Raw genomic sequence first — 21,486 nt, 5'->3', positions numbered from 1 at the left:
ACCACCGATGCACAGTGGCAGCATCTACAATCTATCATCTACAAGATGCACTGCAGCTACTCACCAAGGTTCCTTCAACAGCACCTTCCAAGTCTGCGAACTCTACCATCTAGAAGGACCAGGGCAGCAGACACATGGGAACACCACCACATGGAAGATCCCTCCAGGTCACTCACCACCTTGACTTGGAAATATATCGCCGTTCTTTCACTGTCACTGAGTCAAAATCCTAGAACTCCTTCCCTAACAGCACTGTGGGTGTACCTACACCACATGGACTGCAGCAGTTCAAAAAGACAGCTCACGACCACCTTCTCAAGGGCAACTAGAGATGGTCTATCCAGTGATGCCAGCATCCCATGAAAGAATAAAAAATATTCACAGCCTTTGCTGAATACAAAGGTCTCCAAACAGTACAACGGTTTAGACGAGCTGAATGGCTTGGTTAACTGTCTAGTTTACAAAGTATAGCACTTTAATTATCGGGGTAATTTCTCCAACACTCCTCTGTTGGCACAAAGTCTCGTTAACAATGCCAAGGGTGGGGGTTTTGGGATGATAGTGCTGCAGCCCTACTTCCAACTCGCTTTGTGTTAGCAAACTTAGCCTCAGAAGGATTCTCTGCTATAACCTTGATTCACAAAAATGAGAACTGACACAAAAATAATACCACAGGAAGCTTCATTAAAATGGCTCAGCATTATAAAAAAAAATGCAAAATGCATAATAGCTATACATAATTTGTTACAAATGCACTTCAGACCAGTTATTAGAATGATATTCAATTGGATAGGATTATCACTGTGTCCTCTTATGCATCTTTAATAAACTGCATTAAACAATAAGCATTTTAGTTTTACAAAGCAAATAGAAATATTATTAAAAATATGAACAATAACAATATTAACATAAACAAAACAAAAGAGGATGACATAAGACCGGCTCACATCATGAATTATTTCACAAATATTGTAACTGTTTTGCGTTTTATCTAGTCCAGAATCACAGGCTGCAAAATTCAAGTAAACACTTCACCTGGGTGTGATGAAGGATGGAGGTGGACTGGACACTGTGTCCAGACAGCCAAAAACCATCTCTCCCTCCAAGTCATGTTTTCCCAACTCTCAAATGACCAGAGTTCCAGGGGAGGACAAAGAAAACGCTTCAAAGACACTCTGAACCTCTCCTTGAAGCGTGGCAGCATTGACATTGACATTGGGGCTGAATGTCAGGGAGCAAACCACGAGTCAGTATTGGTGTACCCCAGTCCACCATCAAAATAGGACAGTATTCCAAAAATATGGTAAAGCACAAGTTCCTATAAGGTATTCACGACCATCTGTGCACCCTGCCCTGTAGCCTTGAATCAACTATTCCCCGCTGACACAGCTTCAGAAGGGTCGGGGCAGAAAGACCCGGGATGTCTTGTTGCTTGAAGTCAAAATCCCAAAACTCATAGTCAGAGTCTTCTTGGACACTCTCGAGTTCTGCGTAGGTGTGTTCAGACGACGTTAGGGAGAACCTGCTGTCGTCGCTGTACCAACTCATGTTCTTGGCTGCGGAGGTAAAGGTCACAGAGTTAAACCCTGTAAACAGTCATGGCTGCTGCACATTCCTTTTGACAGAAATCCTTTCACGGCTTCGTTTGAAACATGAGTTCAGTTTTTATTTGTATTAATGCGCTCTGATATGGAAACTTTATCAAATAGTTTTCCAAACGTTTATGACCTTGTCCATGAATAAATATTCTAAAGGAGACCTTGGTAGTGACTGACTTTTCCAGGTACTGAGAACATCAGAAAGCTCCCCTTCCCTCCCCCAACACCCAGTACTTCCTTAAGAAAAATATCTTCTACATTTTTCTTCCCATCTCTCCCAAAGACACTGGGGTAATCTTTAATTTTGCTGTGTGGCAGAACAAACTGCCCACCCATTCTCGAACCAGCCTCACCTTTATTCGCACTGATTCTTGGGTCCACGGGTGGCAATAACCCTCCAATACCTACCCCAAGGTGGGTGTTCTTCACATGTAAGTCTAGACTGGGTCACTATGGTGACGGCAAAGACGAGGCTAATCATATCTGCATCTTCCAGCGGAAGTGACTGAATGGAACATGGGACTGGGAGCCTTGGCTGATTTTTCTCTTGCAACACCAGGGAAATCAGGAGATGTGGAGATAGGGCGGGAAAGTGGGGTTAAGATAGAAGATCAACCATGATCTGATTGAATGATGGTGGAAGGCTCGAGGGGCTGTGTGGCCTACTCATGTTCCTATTTCTTATATTCCAACATTCTCATTCCCCATCTCTGACTCCAAACCGTCAAGGCCAGTGGTAGCTAAGCCCCTCAACTGATGTCATGCCTGAGATCAGATGACCCAGCAAAGGACTGACTATTGAAGTAGATGCACAGCTATGTTGGGGGGGCATCATCAATTATTGAGTGGGAAATGGGAGATATAACCACCACCGCCCCCACCCCAACAGAAGAATTAGGGTTGGGTTGGGTCACATCTTTCTCACCCCTTCCCCGCAGTGATTGCGCTCATTGTTTGGACATTGAGTTTGTTAGTCTACAGGGTTCAGTATTATATCAGCAAGTGCCTTTTCTCATTGAGTGATTGGTGATAAAAAAACCCATCTATATTCTCCACTCCAGTTAATGTTAAATAGATTTTAACAAATTTTAACCACAATACGAGTGAAAAAGCTAATTGGTTCATTCAAGAAGCAAAGGCTAAACAATCGGGTATAAGTTCGCTGATCCCATTCTCTCTCAGGAGGGAGAAGGGACAGCAGAGAATTGAGGCTACAGTGTTGTTGTCCTGTTGCTCACTTGAAACACGGCTCTCTGCTGGGAATATAAGATTTTAAATTTACCCTGAGTGCAGATTAGGGTGAGCCTGTTATTGGTACACATCCCATTATAACTAAAATTTATAAAATGACTTAATGATAGAATGGAAACATTAATGAGCTTCAAAACTTTACCAAATTGCAAAGCTGGTATGAACTACGCAGGTACACATCTACTTGCTTTTGTTCGTATTTACCCACTTTGGAAAAGTCTAAACTTCTCTGACCCCAAGTCTAGACCTCAATAGGTCCTGCCCTTTCTCATTCTTTGTGAGTACAATGATGAGTGCAGTGACATAAACCCCACAGGACTCACTATATAACCCAGCGCACCATTATGAAAAAACCAAAGGCCCTATAATTACACTCTGCAACTATTAATGCACAGATGCTTGACATATTCAGACAGGGTGTTAACCTGTTTCAAATCACTCCTGTTAAAAGGAATTCTGTATGAACTCTTCACCTCTTTGTATGTTAATATTTTTGCATAGCGAAATGCTAAGGCATCAGCCTGTCCTTGGAACTACAAAGCTCATTTCATTTCTTCGCTGTTTCATCTTGGTCAGCACTGGTACAGGTTAAACTACCCTGCAAAGCACAGGGGCTATTAGACTGTATTGGCAAGAATCTGTATTTTGTCTATGACAAGGTCTTAATCTTCTTTCACTGACGTTTTGGTCTGATCCAGCAGATAAAGCTATTAGGAACATAGAACTTAGGAGAAGGAATAGGCCATTCAGCCCTTCGAGCCCCCTCTGCCATTCAATAAGATCATGGCTGACCTGATTGTGGCCTCAGGTCCAATTTCCTGTCTGCCCCCCCATTACCTTTGACTCCCTTGTCTATCAAAAATCTGTCTAACTCTGCCATGGATAAATTCAATGACCTAGCCTCCACCTGCTTTCTGAGGAAGAGAATTGAATAGACTAAACGGCCCTCTGAGAGAAAAAAAATTCTCATCTCCATCGTAAAAGGATCTTAAATTGTGCCCTTTAATTCTAGTCTCCTCCACAAGAGGAAACATCTGCCTGGTGTTTGAAAATGAAGAACAGCATGTTTCTAATGTTTAGTGTCTTATTAGTGTCATGTGGCGATTTTGCCAAGGTGGCCCAATGGTGTAATTAAAAGGCTCCAGCAAGCTGGTTAAACATAGAAAGGAACACAGGAACAGGAGAAGAACATTTAAGCCGCTCAAGCCTGTTCCACCATTCATTGAGATCATGGCTGATCCGTGATTTAATCTGTCACCTTTGCTCCATATTGCTTAATGCTTTTAGTTAACAGAAAACGATCAATCTCAGATTTAAAATGAACAAGTGACCCAGCATTGCCTTCCATTTGCAGAAGAGAGTTCCAAACTTCTATCGCCCTTTGTGTATAGAAGTGTTTCCTAAATTCACTCCTAAAGGTCTGGCTCTAATTTTTGGACTATGTCCCCTAGTCCTAGACTCCCCAACCAGTAGAAGTAGTTTCTTGGTCTATCCTATCTGTTTCCGTTAAGCTCTTGAAAACTTTGACCAAATTATCCCTCAGCTTTCTTAATTCCAAAGAATACAAGCCCAGTTTGTGCAATAAAGACACGAACGTTGCTGAAAAAAGAGACACTCTGTCAAAGTTTAATGTCTTGCGCTCATCAGGACAGATTTGCAAGATTACCCATTGTAAAGGAAACAACAATTTATACTGCATGAGAAAAGAATGTTGGTTGGTTGGCAAGTGGACTCTGATTGGTAGAGGCGTTGCCATGGAGAATGCAGCAGAGAATAGTGAACAGTCAAGCTAATGTTCAATTTCCAACCAGGGCAGGTCAACTCTGATTGGCTAAGGCATTGCCATGGTAAATGAACCAGGGAATGGCTGTCCCCCAAGTTTTTGTTAGTTGACAAAAGCGCAGTGTGTGGACAAAGCCCTGTGTGTGAATGTATGTGGCTTCTAGTATGCGTGAGTGAGCCACATTATGAGCCAGACTGATAATCGTAAGTTGTTTTTCAGGTAATTCCTAGCACAGTCAGGATTGTTTAGCAAGTGTTGTCCAATCGTGGAATCACACTTAATGTCGGACACTATGTTTGGAGTTTTTGCTGGTTGCTATGATCCATCAGCTGTTGGGATGTATAGCCTATATACCTGGCATTACACCAACACTGAAATTCACATACCACATTACTCATTTGTGTGATAAGCAGAACATCTTTTTGGCTTGCTGGCAGCACCCTGTTAGTGGAGAATGCCACTTGTGTTGATACTGTATAGTAGCAGTGTGAAATGGCTAGGCTTCACCTGTTCTTTCAAATTTTTGAGACACCTTACTCTTCCAGTAGATCTTTGTCCACAATGACAGGACAAATTTGTATTTCATCAAATTTTCTCTTCTAGTTTGTACTTGGGTTGGGGGCAGGGGTCAAACACGCTGTGATTGTTCAATTTTGAATCTGATCTGAAGGGACTTTTGCCTAATATCTTGCCCACTTCCCATAGAATATCAAGGAATGTTCTCCACCCTCCTCCAAACATCTCCCCTCCTCACCACCTAGTTCATTCCAAGGTAATGGTTTTACCTTCATCAAGAAGTAATACTTGGTGTTTCAGCAAAGGCTGTGAGTATGGGCACACTATTCGGCATGGTGGGCATCATAGCCTATCGCAATCAAGCCATCACCTAGTAGAGGTGATTTCATTATTCCTGTCTCCCACCTACCATGCCCTTGAATGCAGTTTCTAGCAGCAGAACCTTATTCTACAGCAGTACAGGTTGGAATAGGACCATAACATTAACGTCGCAATACTCTGGACTGTGCTCTGTGCAAGCGTAGCTCCACATTGAGATTACGGATTCACTCCTGATACCTACCCCTCAACTGGAATCAGGATTGGGAACACTGGCTAGATTTTCTCTCCATAAACCAGGGGCGTTGAACCCATTTCTAACACTGGGGGATAGACCGACCTGAGGCAGCTAACTGGTTAGGTTGGGGATTAGGCTTGGGCCTTTTGGTCACTATGGCTCAATTAAACCTTTGACAACCATGACTAAAGGGGACTTTCAATATAGACATATTAACTATACGATAAGATAGAGAACAAGTCACCTTCTTGGTAGCTGTCTAAAAGCTGTATAATTGCATAATATTCAGAGGAGTCATCTGAAAAAAGGACAGAAAAAACATGCTAAGTGTTTTTTATCCCAAGTTTGAAGCACTAACATTAAAAAGTTGCAATTTTAACTACTTATATTTTAATATCATTTCTGTCAATTTTTGGTTTCACACTTGGGGTAATGAGCAGGAACTGGTTTCAATCATTACCTGAACTGTTCTCAGTAAATTGCACTATCAAGTCCTTTCTAACCTGCTGCTCTTAGTTTAGGCAGGAGAGGTTAAATGGCAAAAGGGTTAATGGTGCAAGGCCAAAGGGAATGGTAATGCTACAGGTAAAGGAACAAAAGATGTGTCCAGAGGAGGTGTGAATGGCTGAATTACGATCATCTCTCCTGCTTTTCTCCCTATCTCAGCCCATCCCTTTTGTTTGGTTTTTCCCCTTTCCTCCTCTCACCTTTTCACTTGCTTAAGACTAATCCCTAACTGTTCCCAGTCCTGATGAAGGGTCATTGATCTGAAACGTTGGGCGGAATTTTAGGGGAACATCGAGATCTCCTGGTCCAGGCTTCCGTACTGACATTCCTAAATCAATCGGATGGCATCTTGTACCCTCTTATCTAAACAGCTGTCTGGCAGGAGTTAACAAACGGCACCCAGCGTGAGATAAGCTAAAAGATGACCTCAGCTAGAGTTATGGACAAGGTGGGGAGGTGAAACCCCTGCTCCCTCCCCTCAATACCATGGGTACCTGTCCTGTAGTGATTGGTTAGAAGGGTTCGAGCAAGTTTTTGACATTGGGTAAACTATCAGCCGCTCGGAGCTGTCCGGGGTCGGGGGTCGGGGTGGGGGTGTGGAGAGGGGGGGGTGAATCCTCGTCAGACAGCCGCCCTCTTCAGGTGGAAGGTGGACCAGGGAAGATGGAGGATGACCTGGGGAAGAATTCCCTAACAATTTGGCTGGACAGCAAAATGATGCCCGTCACAAGCTACTGAGATCAACACCCCCTGTGCCAGCTGTCTGTCTATCCTCCAGTAAGCCACCCTCACCCAACATGCCTTTTCTATTTATTTAGCTAATGCATCGTATCTAAACTGTTGCTTCTTAATAAACATGATGAACTACGTTAAAATTACTTATAAGTTCTCAACCGCCTATTTCGGGTAATCGGTGACTCCTCAACTTTAAAACTTACACCATGAAGGCTATTAACTCCTAGAATCAATGGAATTACGGCACACAATAAGCCAATCGACCCTTGGGGGCCTGCACCAATGAAAAGTCCCGATTCTTTCTGCACAGCCTGAAAACAAGCAGCTTTTAGCTAAGGGATGGTGGCTGGGTGACACCACATGGGCAGGGTGGGGGGAGTGGGTAACACCACATGGGCAGGATGGGGGGAGTGGGCGACACCACATGGGCAGGGTGGGGGGAGTGGGTGACACCACATGGGCAGGGTGGGGGGAGTGGGCGACACCATATGGGCAGGGTGGGGGGGGGGTGGGCGACACCACATGGGCAGGGTTGGGGGGTGGGCGACACCACATGGGCAGGATGGGGGGAGTGGGCGACACCACATGGGCAGGATGGGGGGAGTGGGCGACACCACATGGGCAGGGTGGGGGGAGTGGGTGACACCACATGGTCCTCAGGGGCATGGGCAATAAGTGTTAGCCATGGCAGTGATGCTCACGTCCCAAGAACAAATAAAAAAAAAAGTTACATAGGCAAATTCCAGACTGGGAATCAACAACGTTCTGACTCAGAGTGGAGAGGGTGTGAATCTGAGCTAACCTGACAAGCAGTGGTATGGGGGAGGGGGGGTGGAGTCAGAATGGGAGGACAAGTACATGTACAAATTAAAAGATTTGATTTGGTTTTCCTGTTAGTGGGGCAGTCGTTTAATGTCCTAGAGTGTTATGGTCACCATTTCTGTCTGGTTTTGTCCAGTCTATAAAGGCAGAGTGCTATCTGACCGGTGTCTCATGCCAAACCTTCGGAATGAGGGAACCACAGCTGGAATGCGCTGTCACTCTGCTCCTCACAACACAGCCATTGTACCAACACCATTCACTAAATTGTTTGATCTTCCTTCAACTCGGGGGAAAAAAATTGAATGAGCTTTAATAAGCTCCAACAAGCCACACTGACAGCGATGGCAAAAAAACAGCAAAGGCAAAAGTCACCTTATCACTAGATCAAAATCATTCTGTTGGATTGACTTGAATCAGGGTGATGTCCTATCATGAATTGTTCCACCAATTCAGGTAAATTCCTGCCGCACTGTTTTAGGACAGTTCTAACCTGACTGTGTTAAACTATCCCTTGCACGGGTGTACATAAACAGCTGAGCCAGTGCCCTGAAACTAGCACGTAGAGGGAATTATGGCCAGTTGTCTTTTTCTCCTGTTGAAAACATAAGGCAAGGGCTCCCCATAGATAACTGGCCTTTGGTGCTGTTGAGAAATTGATCCAAAGGTTTCATTATATGGCTGTCGGGTTGTCACGGCCCATGCTGTATGTGCCCACCTCACCCATCGTCCACCTCCCTCCATTGCCCCTCGTTTCCCGGCACTTGTTTCATCAGTCTCAGGAAGATGGAAGGTCACTTGAAGAGCTATTTGAGTCAATGACCTTTCGGATGGCATCAGAGTGCCCGATCACGGAGAGGACCCCAGCCTATAGGGCACTGGCAGAACCCCCAATTTGCTCTTCTTTCCGGGGGTGTGGGCATCGCTGGCAAGGCCAGCATTTGTTGCCCATCCTTCATTGCCCATGAACTGAGTGGCTTGCTCGGGCCATTTCAGAGGGCAGTTCAGAGTCAACCTCATTGCTGTGGGCCTGGAGTCACATGTAGACCAGGCCGGGTAAGGACAGCAGATTTCCTTCCCTAAAGGACACCCAGTGAACCAGATGGGTTTCTACAACAATCGACCGTAGTCTTACGGTCTTACCATTATCCAGGCTAGCTTTTAATTCCAGATTCATTGAACTTAAATTCCACTAGCTGCCGTGTGGGGATTGAACCCATGGGCAGGATTTTCTGCTCAGCGTGTGAGCATGTGCCCGACATGCCCGAGTGTGAAATAGCGTGTGATGACCTCGGGCGAGCATCCCGACATCATCGTGCACTCGCATGATATTGTAGTCGGCGGGCGTGTGCGAGAGTTAGCAGCGCGCCCGCTGACAATTAAGAGGCCAATTAAGGTCACTAATCAATTAATTAACCTGTATTTTCACCTTACGGTGGGCGGGAGGGCAAGTCGGCCATACAGCCTTTGGGTTTTGGAGGAAACCTCATGCACGGGCACAGAATAAGAATAAAAATAAACGTTTTTGGGCAGAATTTTTCAAACCTGCACATGAGAGTGAGTGGGTCCGCTGTGTGGAAATCTTTTCCGGAGTTTGAAAAACTTTATTCATCGGTTTAAATTACTTCAGCTCCCTGAGGTAACTCTCCGCCTTCAGGGAGCTTTCATTGCGTGCTCCCCTGCGCCAGCGCTCACCCTCCTTCCATCCCTCACCCCAGCAGCCCTGAGCTTCTGGCCCCACAACCCGAAAATCCCACCCCGCGTCTCCAGGGCATTAGCCTGGGGCTCTGGGTGACTAGCCCAGTGACATTACCACCATCTCCCCAGCCTTGCCTAGGGAGAGTATCTAACCCATCTGAAGATCTCCATCCTATTGGAGGGAGTGGGTTGGGGCGGGGGGGGGTGGGCGGTGACAGCCACTCCCTTGGGGTAAAACTATTCTTTTTTTTTTAAAACGGGGTTATGTACCTTTTGAACATTGCACAGTAATATCAGCACTTCCTCTCCGTGATACTTCCTGCAAAAGAGAATGGATGGTTCAGGACAGCAATACTGTACGGGTTGCAATAAAAAAAAGGTACTTTAAGTAACGAACATGAATGTATAAATCTGACGTTCTACAGGATTGTCTTTCTGAGGGCTAAAGTATGATGTTTAGTCGGGTTTAATGGTGCCGCCCTTTCCCCCCCACCCAGCTGGGCATCGTTTTGGTGGGGGAGGCAGGTAAAATATGGGGGGTGCCCTGCTCCCCTCCCAAACACCGGGGGGGTGGGGTGGGGGGGGTGAGCCGGTGCCGAAATCGGCAGCCCGCCTGCCATTTTTAAATAAATAATTAAGGGTCAACTGAGCGTGTTACCAAGCCAACTGATATGAGTAATAGGCTGCCCGCGCCACAATACTGTTGGGTGGGCTGCTTTATTAAGCAAGCTGCTTAAGAGGCGAGAAAGAAGAGGGTACATTTTTTTGCGGGGGGGGGGGGCGCGCTGAGTGCATCGGAGGCACCCCACCAAGACTCCCGCCCCGCTCCCCCTTTGCTTCTCCCCACTTGGCCTCCAATATCCACGCTCCCACCCCCTTTGGTCCCCTCTCGCCGCCACCCCCCCACCCCCCAACTCTCTCCCCTTCCTATAGGTTGCCAGATCCTTTCCCGCCCTAAAAGCCCAGGACTTATCCCACCCCGTCGCTATTCCTCTTAGGCCTACTCGCAGTCCCAGAAGAGCCCACCACTGAGTTCTGGCTCTGCAGGAACCGCTAAGGCTGTGTGTCCAATCTCTCGAGAGCGGGACTTCCTCTCACTGAGGGGCGGAAGACCCACTCTCTGCTCGTCCAGCCCACCAGCAGCGTACTATGACTGCAGGGCAGGCTTTGTTTAGGTGCATCAACTGGCCAGCTAACACTTGCAGTGGATTGGGGTGGTGAGTGAGGCAAGCAATACACTCCCCATGAAACCCAGCCCATAGAGCGTACAATAGACTAAGAATTGAGATCTAGATCAGCCACGATTCTCTCACTTCTGTTCCCACGTTCCTAGCATTGCTTCTATTAGAATGAATAATAATTTATATGAATTATATCAGAAATCACAATAATTTCTCAAGGAATAATAATTGAAGGAATATATTAGATTGCACTGTTTTACACTGTCATTTTTTTTTTGTCACTGATGAGCTTGAACAATTTGTTAAAGACTTTTCTAGATAAGAGTAAAGTGTGAGGTATTTGCCATCGCTGTCTTATAAATGCGGCACACATATAGGGCAAGGCACCACTGGAAAACACGCAAACAGTGTGGGGTAATGTCAAAAACAAAAACAGAATTACCTGGAAAAACTCAGCAGGTCTGGCAGCATCGGCGGAGAAGAAAAGAGTTGACGTTTCGAGTCCTCTCGAAACGTCAACTCTTTTCTTCTCCGCCGATGCTGCCAGACCTGCTGAGTTTTTCCAGGTAATTCTGTTTTTGTTTTGGATTTCCAGCATCCGCAGTAGTTTTTTGTTTTTATCTCTGGGGTAATGTCAGTCTATTCTTGAGAAAGGGTTTTTTTCCGATGACCTTTGTATGACAGGTACAGAGTCCAGTCGACTCTTTCGCCGTCCAGTTTAGTCAGGATACCCCCCAGCATAGGACAACTTCACTCAAACAAGCGTTGGAAGACCAGCAAAAATCAGAGGATTTTCCCCCTGTACTTAAAACCAGCCCAGCCTCCTCCCAACCTGGCCCCCTCCACAGACTCCGCCCTTTCAACGCATTGTAGGTTAAGGGGCATTTGTTTGAAATGGTACCCCCGTTATTTAGAACGCTCTTGTTCCGTTGATCGCGTTCGCACCAACCATACTCCAATGCAATACTTACTTCTGTAATCCAGAAACGCTCAACAGGAGAGACCTGCTGAGGAAGATATGGCTCGGCATATGGTGGAGATAGAGGGTTGGTCAAGTGATTTTGGTCCAGATACGAACAGGAGCTGCTCCCTGACAGAGAACTTGACGGCAGAGAAGAACAGGGTAAGCATTCCAGCGCCAAGAGTTGTGTGTTATTCCACTGGTCGCTTGCCAATGAATCATTTTGATGGCTGACAGGCTGAAGAAAATAGAAACAAAGATTTTCATTTGTCTTTTAATGATTTATTTTTCCTAATTTATGAATTTTTTTTGGGGGGAGGAGGCTAACGCTAAGGAATGAAGCCCTCAGTTGCAGAGAGTTAGGATCATGACCTCTCAGAGCAAAAGCAGATGCAGAGTTCTTCTACATTACCTCAACAATATACTCAGTCCTAACCTCAGAAGAGTAGCCCCTACTGAATGAGGTTGCTATTTTCTGAGCCCCATGCCAATAATCAGTTACAGATTATTTGGCCATGATCTCAATTGCTGTGTGGGGGAGCTTGCTGTGCATAAATTGGCTGCCATGTTTCCTGCAATAAGCAGTGGCTGCATTTCAATGGTGCTCCTCATTGGCGGTAAAGCTTTTTGGGACATCCTGAGGTCAGGCGCTACATAAATGCAAGTTCTTTCTTTCATCCTGTAACCCCTCCAGGTGAGATTACTGTCTTTCTGCTGGATTGAGTTTTGAATTCGTTCAATTATTGCTCGGAACTGGGTGACATTGTGCAGGAAGCTCGTCGCAAGTAGACAGGGGGTGGGGGGATTACCATCAAATCAAACCAAGTTGGGTTTGAACTCACATACTAGACATGTTCCAAACTCTGGAAGTCCCCCCAGGTCCAGACCAGAGCCTATTTTCTAATTGTTACTCAAAGGCTTATACACAAATGCATCATCAGGTTAGTATTTTGATGACACATTGCTTGTAACATCTTTTTTATCTGATGAAAGACTGTGAGAAACTTAGTGTTATGCTGAAGCATCTGTTAATTATACCATGACTCAACTATGGCTTGCACTCATGTTGTGTCAACACCACCTTGAATGTTTGCACATAAGGAAACCACTTCCTGTTGTCCTTTGGCCGTAAGTGTTCAAAGTTATTACTGAGCTCTTTGCTGAGGCGGGATTCTTAGTTTTTCTGGAATGTTGTACTCTTTTTATTCATCCACAGGATGTGGACGCCACTGGCAAGGCCTGCATTTATTGCCCATCCCTAATTGCCCAATCGAGTGGCCAACTAGGCCATTTCAGAGGGCAGTTAAGAGTCAACCACATTGCTGTGGGTTCTGGAGTCACATGTAGGCCAGACCGGGTAAGGACGGCAGATTTCCTTCCCTAAAGGACATCAATGGATTTTTATGACAATCCAGTAGTTTCATAATGACCACCTCTTGATGCCAGCTTTGTATTCCAAATTTATGAATCAACTGAACTCAAATTTCCTCATTGCTGAAAATACTCAGCAGGTCAGGCAGCATCTGTGGAGCGAGAAACAGAGTTAGTGTTTCAGGTCGATGACCTTTCATCGGAATCCAAACTCTTGTCTCCCTCTCCCACAGGTGCTGCCTGGCCTGCTGAGTCTTTCCAGCATTTTCTGCTTTTATTACCATAGGTAGGTATACATTTGAACCGTACTTACGCCTGTAGCAGGGAGTCTGACTGTCGGTGGGGCGAGCTGCTTCTTGACAGCTGCAAAAGGCTCGGCATATACCGATGACAAAGGGACATCGCGGTGACCGGCTGTAAATGAGCCGAGATTCTTTCCGAAGCCGTGAATGGATTTGGCTGGTGGCTGTGACAGGGCAAATGTCTTTCGCAGTGGTACATTCCGATCCCCACCTCTGACCGGTAATGGTGAAGAATTGTGCCTGGACACGGGCTGAAAGGAATGAAATTATTCATGCTCCATATTTTACAAGGATTTTGCAATCTGTGCCATAACTGGAACTGCGTTTATATATATTTTTTTAAATCACTTAATATAGTCAGTGTTTATCACAAGTATCGGCTGGTGAATCTGATTCACATCTGGGAAAGAATGCAAATAAAAATGGTCCTGTTCTGCTTTTTGAATTCCCCCTATCTCCCAATCATGCAACATTGTCAGTTGGCGCCGTTGTGAAGCATGATAATTCCAGTTTCCGTCCCTATCCCCTTTGGCATCAACTCAAATGTAAACTTTGCCATGTCAGGATTTTGTTGCTAACTTTGGCTTTTCCAATTCTCCCTCATGCCCTTTCTGAAGGAGCTGACGCCTATGGCTTCTTGGGCACTAGCTCAACCTGTTTACTTAGAGAGTGGGGGTGGGGGGGTAGCGTTCGTGGGCTGTTCAACTGTGGTTAGCATCACAGCTGAGCCTGACTGTGTCCTTGCCTCTCTCAGGGATGCACTGAAGTGTCAGCCTAGATAAAAGTAAGGGATGTTATGCTTCAGTTATACAAGGCATTGGTGAGACCGCACCTCGAATACTGTGTGCAGTTTTGGTCTCCTTATTTAAGGAAGGATGTAAATATGTCGGAGGCGGCTGAGAGGAGGTTTATTAGATTGATATCTGGAATGAGTGGGTTGTCTTATGAGGAAAGGTTGGACAGGCTGGGCCTGTTTCCACTGGAGTTTAGAGGAGTGAGGGGTGACTTGATTGAAGTATAAATGATCTTAAATGGTCTTGACAAGTTGGATGTGGAAAGGATGTTTCCTCTTGTGGGTGAGTCCAGAACTAGGGAGCACTGTTTTAAAATTAGGGGTCAGCCTTATAGGGCAGAGGTGAGAATTTTTTTCTCTCAGAGGGTTGTGCGACTTTGGAACTCTCTGCCTCAGAAGGTGGTGGAGGCGGAGTCATTGAATATTTTTAAGGCAGAGGTAGATAGATTCTTATTAGGCAAAGGAATCAAAGGTTATCAGGGATAGATGGGAATGTGGAACTCGAAACACAGACAGGTCAGCCATGAGCTTAATGAATGGTGGAGCAGACTCGAGGGGCCGAATGGCCTACTCCTGCTCCTATTTTGCATGTTTGTTTTATACGCACTGAAGTGGGGCTTCAGCCCACAACATCCTGACATAGCGGCAAGAATGCTGCCAACTGAACCAACATTGCCTACTGCCCTGTGGAATAAATGAGTAATTAATATGTTCACAGGGTCACAGGTTTTCTATTTTAAGAAAGGTTTAAAATTATTTAGCTCAAACTAACAGAGGAATTTAAGATGAGCAAATTAATGTGCTTGTTACTAAGGCTGCACAATGTAATTCCAATCTATAACATCACCGCAGAGCTAATTTCAATACTATAGGACTTTTCTAAGATTAATATATTTAATAATACACTCAGGTGTCTGATGTTTCCTTAATCCTATCTTCAAGTCCTAAGCTTCATATTTTTTGCCCAGTTCTGTTCTTGTGCTGGCAAAGTATTGCTTACCTTTCTAAGCCAAAGAGGTTTTGCAGGAGGGGCTGGTTGTAACTTAAACGGAATATAAGGTACAGCATACGTTGGAGACAGAGGGTTATTCAAGATTTCATCACTAGGTGAACAATAGCTGATTGTAGTACTGCCAGGCTGCAATGAAACAAGAGATAACCTGGAGATACTGGATCCTGATGTCCTAATACTTTGCTCTTGGTGTTTTTTTGATGGATCTCGACTGTTAACCATCTGAAATAAGTGAAAGAACTATTTATGGCAGCTCATTTGACAAACAAGGTTTCAATATTTCAGGGCAACTCAACAAACCTCAAGGCACACAAAACCAAATACCAAACACAGCAACTGAGTTTTTTCAGGTATTTTTGTTTTTGTTTCAGATTTCCAGCATCCGCAGTATTTTGCTTTTATCTACAGTAACAAAGAGAATTCAGTTGTTTAAAATAATCCTTCCTAAATAAGCAGGCTCATATGGAGCATTAATGCCAGTAGAGACCAGTTGGGCCAAATAGCCTGTTTCTGTGCTGTTGACTTGATGTAATTCTTTGTGTACCATCAAAGAAACATTTCTATGTAAGAACTGGACCTGCATTTACATCTTTGTGAGAGAACCCACTCCCAGGAGGCACTGGCTGCATTCCAAAGCTGTAAAGGGCTCTGCATAACCCGGTGACAAGCAATTTTCAGTAATAAGTAAGTTTCCTGAAGTTAAAGTTGGAGGGTGGGACAAGGCAAGGAGACTGCGTCCTGAGAGTCTCACACTGCTTCCACACATTGACAAAGGTGAAGAAGTATGCTTGCGTGCAGACTGAAATAAATACAGGTCATTCATATCACTGAGACTCTTTAACACCTAATAGTATACATATCAAGCTTGACACTATATTCTCTTCTATAATAGTTAACAACACTGATCATTAAGCAAATGCAATGCAAGAGTAACTGTTTACAGCGGAATCTTCATCTTATCTCTCTAATTGTAATGTATGACAGAGGAGTTGAGCAGGCACACCTCAGGCAGGTCAGGGGTCAAAGAGGAACTTTTGACCAATAGGTCAAGCTCACCCCGATAGTACCAGAACCCTTGCAACCCAGCGTCCAATTGTCTTGTGAAATTCCCTAATGTCTTTATTGCTAAACCCTGATTGTCGTTATTATTCTAAACCTATTTTGAGTCAAGAGGCATTTTCTAATACCCACATCACTAGAGATGCCTTCCCTTGGGTGAGGTGTGTAACCAAGGCCAGGTCTGTTTCTACCTGTCATATTTAGGTAGACGTGAATCAGCCAATGGCACGTTTTGAAGAAGGGCAGAGAGCCATCCCAATATCTTAACTAACGTTCCTTCTTCAAACAGAACTATCAAAACCGAATAACTGGTCAGTGATTTCACTTGTGCCCACTGTCAATGCAAGGTGGCTGCCATGTCTGCTTACAATTTAACAGCCCATAAACTTCAAAGTAATTCATTGCATACAAAACATTTCAGTTTGCTTCCAAGAGAGGTGGTATGTAATAACTACAAATCTCACTCTCTTTTCTTGTCAATGATCTCTAATTTAAAAAAAAAGACCCGTGGCAATATTTAAGCAAAATAATCTCGTAATATTCTATTGAATAAAACATCACTTACCGAAGTAAGCTTCAAAGGTTCGGCTGGTGCGGAGAGCTTCGTTGGGGGAGGTGTGTAAGGCTCAGCATAATCAGGAGAGTTGAGTGGACCCATCATATTCTCAGTAACCAGCGTGGGCAGGTCTTCCGAAACAGAAATCATTTCGACTGGTTTCTGGGGGAATGTGAACACTCCATACACTGTCGCCGGGCTGTTCCCACGCCTGTGTGATTCGAACGAAGGGTTGTGCTTGTCTGCAAACTACAATTAATGGATGTTTTAATCACCGAGAGACACAAAAAAAAAAACCCCAGATTTTGTCAATGGTTAGGGTTAGATCACAGACACGTATGCAATCAAAAACTGCCATTGGGGGCAAAATTAATGTCCAGTCCCATCTTTAATTGACACCCCTATCTCATTGTAACATATACAATCTGCTCCTTATCATTCAACGTCAATTCTGTGCATAGAAAAGATTGAATTGTCCAGTAAATTGTAATCACGCAATGGAGGGATGCAACTCAATGCTCAACTGAATAAAATGACTTTGCATTAAATGGAAGGTATATATGTTTCTTTTCAATTCTCCCTTCTCATGAGATACTGAGTTCTGACTATTGGTAATGGAAAGCAACAACCACCAAGTGGCAGATTGGGAACAGCGGCGGGCCCATGGTTAATGCATGTGTACGATGTTTATTTGCCTGCCATTTAACCGAAGGGTTAACCCAGTTAGTGCCAAGGGGCGAATGCTTCTGTTAAAATTATGGAGAAAGCGATTTCATGCAAATGCCTCAATGTTCTCTGACAACAATGGAGCAAAGTTACAAGCAAGTAATTAATACATTCTGATGTCATTTACAAGAATGTGAGAAAATGTAGGAATATAGGAACTCAGAGGCATCATGTCATAGCACAAAAAGATGGAAGAAAGTCTCTAATTTTATTTTAATAATGTTTTGCAGTCTTTCCTACTGTTGGATGTTGCAGTTATTTGTATACATTGTAAGTTGCACCCACCTGATCTCTGTACTCTGGAGAGTGTTTGTAATCATGTCCTTTAGTGATCAGGGAAGCTCTTTGAACTATGGCCCCTGCGGAATCCAGGTGATGTATTAAGTTTTGGTGAGCTGTTCTATTCTTGGAGGTCACCATGATTTGGTTGATCATTTTACCTGGAATATAAAGCACTAGAAACAGTGAACATGGAAGAATGACCTGTCCTATGGTAATCAACAGAACGTTCAATACCTGGGAATGTGCTGCAGGGCCATTAGCTGGTCGATGTGTTCTGCTTGTGACTGTTAAATACCCTATGGGATATTTTGACCCTCTGAGCACAAAGGAAGAGGAATGGGAGATGCGATCTGTAAAGCCAGCCATTGTCAGGGATGGATCGGCATGCAGGAGATTTATTCATTGAGAATCAGGGTATTTCCCTCAGGAAATGATATGGGTGAGGCACAAATCAAGGCTAGCAAATCTCCGTCCTCTCCAATTACAACAGCAGCCTTGGCCCCTCTCATCCCTTCTTACAAATCTCAATAATCCCACACCCACAAATGCCAGACATTCCACCTCTGCCGCATGCCCCTCGCACCGCCATCCCATGTCTGCACAAGACGCATGCTTTCATATTTGCATCATATACAAACCAATAGTTGGAATCTGCTTTGTGCTGAATTCTCACCCGTGTTTCCAAATCCTTCCATGGCCTCGACCCTTCCTATTTCTGTAATGTCCTCCAGTCCCACACCCTCCAAGATATCTGTGTTCCTCCAATTTGGGTCCCTGGCGCATCCCCAATTTTCTTTGTTCCGCCATTGGTGGTGGTGCCTTCAGGTGTTTAGGCTCTTAGCTCTGGAATTCCCTCTCTAAACCCCTCCACGTCTCTCCCCTCCCTAAACCTTTTCACCTCTCTCCCCTCCCTAAACCTCTTAGACCATAAGACCATAAGACATAGGAGCAGAAATTAGGCCATTCGGCCCATTGAGTCTGCTCCACCATTCAATCATGGCTGATAAGTTTCTCAACCCCATTCTACCACCTTCTCTCCGTAACCTTTGATCCCCTTACCAATCAAGAACCTATCTATCTCGGTCTTAACTACACTCAATGACCTGGCCACCTCAGCCTTCTGTGGCAATGAATTCCATGAATTCACCTATCTCCCCTCCATAGGCCTTTCCACCTCTCACCCCTCTCTAAACCTCTCCACCTCTCTCCCCTCCTATAAGAGGCTCCTTTAAAGAGAGCCCTTTGAGCAAGCTTTTGGCCATCAGAGCTAATATCATCTTATGTGGCTAGGCATCAAATTTTGTTTGCTAACACGTCTGTGAAGTGCCTTGGGGCATTTTGCTACATTAAAGGTGCTGTACAAATGCAAGTTGTTATTGGGATGGACACGTTGCTCTGCACTCACCTTCTATCAAGAATGTATTTGGATCGTTGTCAGATTCATCCTGTTCAAATATTGTTATAGCATTAAGCGGAAGCTCACCCTGTTAGCAAACACAACGAAAAGACAATAAATTATACAGCCTGAGCTGCTCCAGTTCATTTACACTCCCCTGCCTTGTTCAGGTAGGTACAGTATCTTGTCAATTAGTCGCCTGGTAGTACAGAACTTGAGTATTGCTGTAAAAAGGGACATGTTGAAGCTTTTGACTTGCACTCGCTTCACATACAGTATAAATTGTTGTTTCCCCCCTTATATTGATATTCTTGCGATGTCCTGATGAGTGCAAGACAAAAAGCTTTGACACGTCACTTTTTTCAGCCATGTCTTGTCAATGTTACAATCTTGCCATGTTCAACACTGCTTATTCTGTGACCCTCCCCTCTTAGATATTTTTGAGAGGGCAAGGTGAAGGGTTAAGTCTTGAAGTACAGGACAGCACCAAGGTTAAAAGAATAAGAGAGCAGCTGAAGTAATTCAAGAAGCAGGAACGAATTGACACTAGTCTAGGTTTTATAAGCCCTCAAGCTGCAGGAGGAAGGGGATTATTTAGGGAAGTAGCTCCAGAGCTTTAAAGAACTTGGATCCTGTGCAGAAAAAGAGAAACAAATCATTTAGAGTTTGATGGCTTGCAAATGATCTTCTTTGGGTAAAAATGACTGGGCTCATGGCTGATATTTTGACAGCACTGGAAAACCTCTTTAACACTCGGCACAACAGAAACCCTCAGAAGATAATTGTACTTGTTGCGAGTAACGTTTACCTTATAATGTAAGGCATGGTCTTCTTCAGACAGAATGAGGAGCGTTGTTGGAAAGAGAATCAAAAGACGATCGTGTCGGTCCTGCAGGGAAAGTTGCACACAAAATAATTTAATTAGGAACATAAAAACAGAAGTAGGCCATTCAGCCCCTAGAGCTTTATCCACCAATGATTTAGATCACGCTGGTCTGCTCCTCAACTCCATTTAGCTGCCTTTCGTGTACAGCCCCTGTTTTTTTGAAAAATAAAGGGTTTCCTATTTAAGGAATGAAATACATTTGTATCTCAGGCATCAAGTACTCCAAGATAAGTATAATATCTGTTGGTTTCTCTGTCTCAACTAGGGTTACCAACTGTGATTAAACGTATTCCTGGAGGTTTCATCACATGACTAGCACCCACACTCCAGCCATTTGTTGGCCAACACATCCATCCTTGTGATGTACTGCCCTCCTACCCCAGTTGAAAAGCAAAAGGACTCAGGGAGGTGATGGTGTAGTGGTATTGTTGCTGGGCTCATAATCCAGAGACCCAGGATAATGCTCTGGGGATCTGGGTTCAAATCCTGCCACAGCAGATGGTGGAGTTATAAGTCTAATGATGACCATGAAACCATTGTTAATTGTTGTAAAAACCCATTTGGTTCACTAATGTCCTTTAGGGAAGCAAGATTGTCTGGCTTACTCCAGGCCCACAGCAATGTGGTTGACTCTTAAATGCCTGCTAAACTAGGGCAATGAGGGATGGGTAATAAATGCTGGCCTAGCCAGTGATGCCCACATCCCATGAACAAAGAGGGAAAAAAACTCATTACCCAATTGGATGATGCTTGACTGTCATCCTTCTTTTACCATTTTCAATATTTTTTATATCTGGTAAAGAGAAATGTTCAAAGAAAAGATAAAAAATATTTTTTTAATGTCCCAATGATTTTTCTCCAGGGTTGCACACAGCAATGTCCTGGAGACAGATCTTCAATTCCTGGAGACTCCAGGCCGATCCTGGAGAGTTGGCTAGCCTCAACTTCAGAAGAGGGCTCTCTAGCGTTAAAGGATGACATCTCCCTGTTTCATACTGCGGTTATCCTGTAACTTTTGGATGGATATTGACAACTTCATGCCAATTAATGTCAACACATAGGCAATTTTACCTTGTGGCCTAATTGTGCTGAAAGTGTTCGAACCCATCTGAGATAAGGTATTAATGGCTAACTAGAAAATAATGACCTTCCGCCAATAAACCTGTATCTGGTTGTAAATCGAGATCCCAGAGGTACAAGGACATCATGCTAATCCTCAACAAACAACAGCAACATGAAGTTATATAGTGCCTTTAGCATAGTAAAGTGTCTCAAGATGCTTCACAGGAGCATTTTCAAGCAAAATTTGACGTAGAGTCATCCTAAGGGGATATTAGGACAAATCTTGGCCAAAAGGATCGCCTTAAAGCAGGGAAGACAGGTAGAGATATGGAAAGATTTAAGGAGGGGATTCTAAAAAGTATTGGACCTAGGGGGCTGAAGGCACAGCCACCGATGGTGGACCGTTAAAAAATCAGAGGGTCTGGAAGCCAGAATT

The 21,486-nt window shown here is 44.4% G+C and overlaps 1 protein-coding gene across 4 annotated transcripts in view; it reads right to left on the bottom strand.

Moving 5' to 3' along the window:
* Window positions 1-662: 662 nt before the first annotated feature.
* Window positions 663-21,486, bottom strand: part of plekhn1 (pleckstrin homology domain containing, family N member 1) — a 42,357-nt gene continuing 21,533 nt past the window's right edge. For 3 of the 4 annotated variants that reach the window (XM_078557859.1, XM_078557860.1, XM_078557862.1), the window contains 10 exons: window positions 19,911-19,991; window positions 19,112-19,190; window positions 17,710-17,864; window positions 16,708-16,947; window positions 15,072-15,305; window positions 13,290-13,529; window positions 11,616-11,843; window positions 9,734-9,782; window positions 5,949-6,002; window positions 663-1,556 (listed from right to left, as the gene is read on the bottom strand). In XM_078557859.1, the coding sequence (XP_078413985.1) occupies window positions 1,330-1,556; window positions 5,949-6,002; window positions 9,734-9,782; window positions 11,616-11,843; window positions 13,290-13,529; window positions 15,072-15,305; window positions 16,708-16,947; window positions 17,710-17,864; window positions 19,112-19,190; window positions 19,911-19,991 (1,587 nt within the window). In that variant the 3' untranslated portion in view covers window positions 663-1,329. The remainder of the gene's footprint in view (window positions 1,557-5,948; window positions 6,003-9,733; window positions 9,783-11,615; window positions 11,844-13,289; window positions 13,530-15,071; window positions 15,306-16,707; window positions 16,948-17,709; window positions 17,865-19,111; window positions 19,191-19,910; window positions 19,992-21,486) is intronic. The other variant, XM_078557861.1, reaches the window with a different exon arrangement.

Source organism: Cetorhinus maximus, chromosome 15 (assembly GCF_964194155.1).
Source record: "Cetorhinus maximus chromosome 15, sCetMax3.hap1.1, whole genome shotgun sequence".
Classification (NCBI taxonomy): Eukaryota; Metazoa; Chordata; class Chondrichthyes; order Lamniformes; family Cetorhinidae; genus Cetorhinus; species Cetorhinus maximus.
The sequence above is the reverse complement of the archived record's forward strand: the minus strand, read 5'-3'. Positions and strand labels throughout refer to the sequence as shown.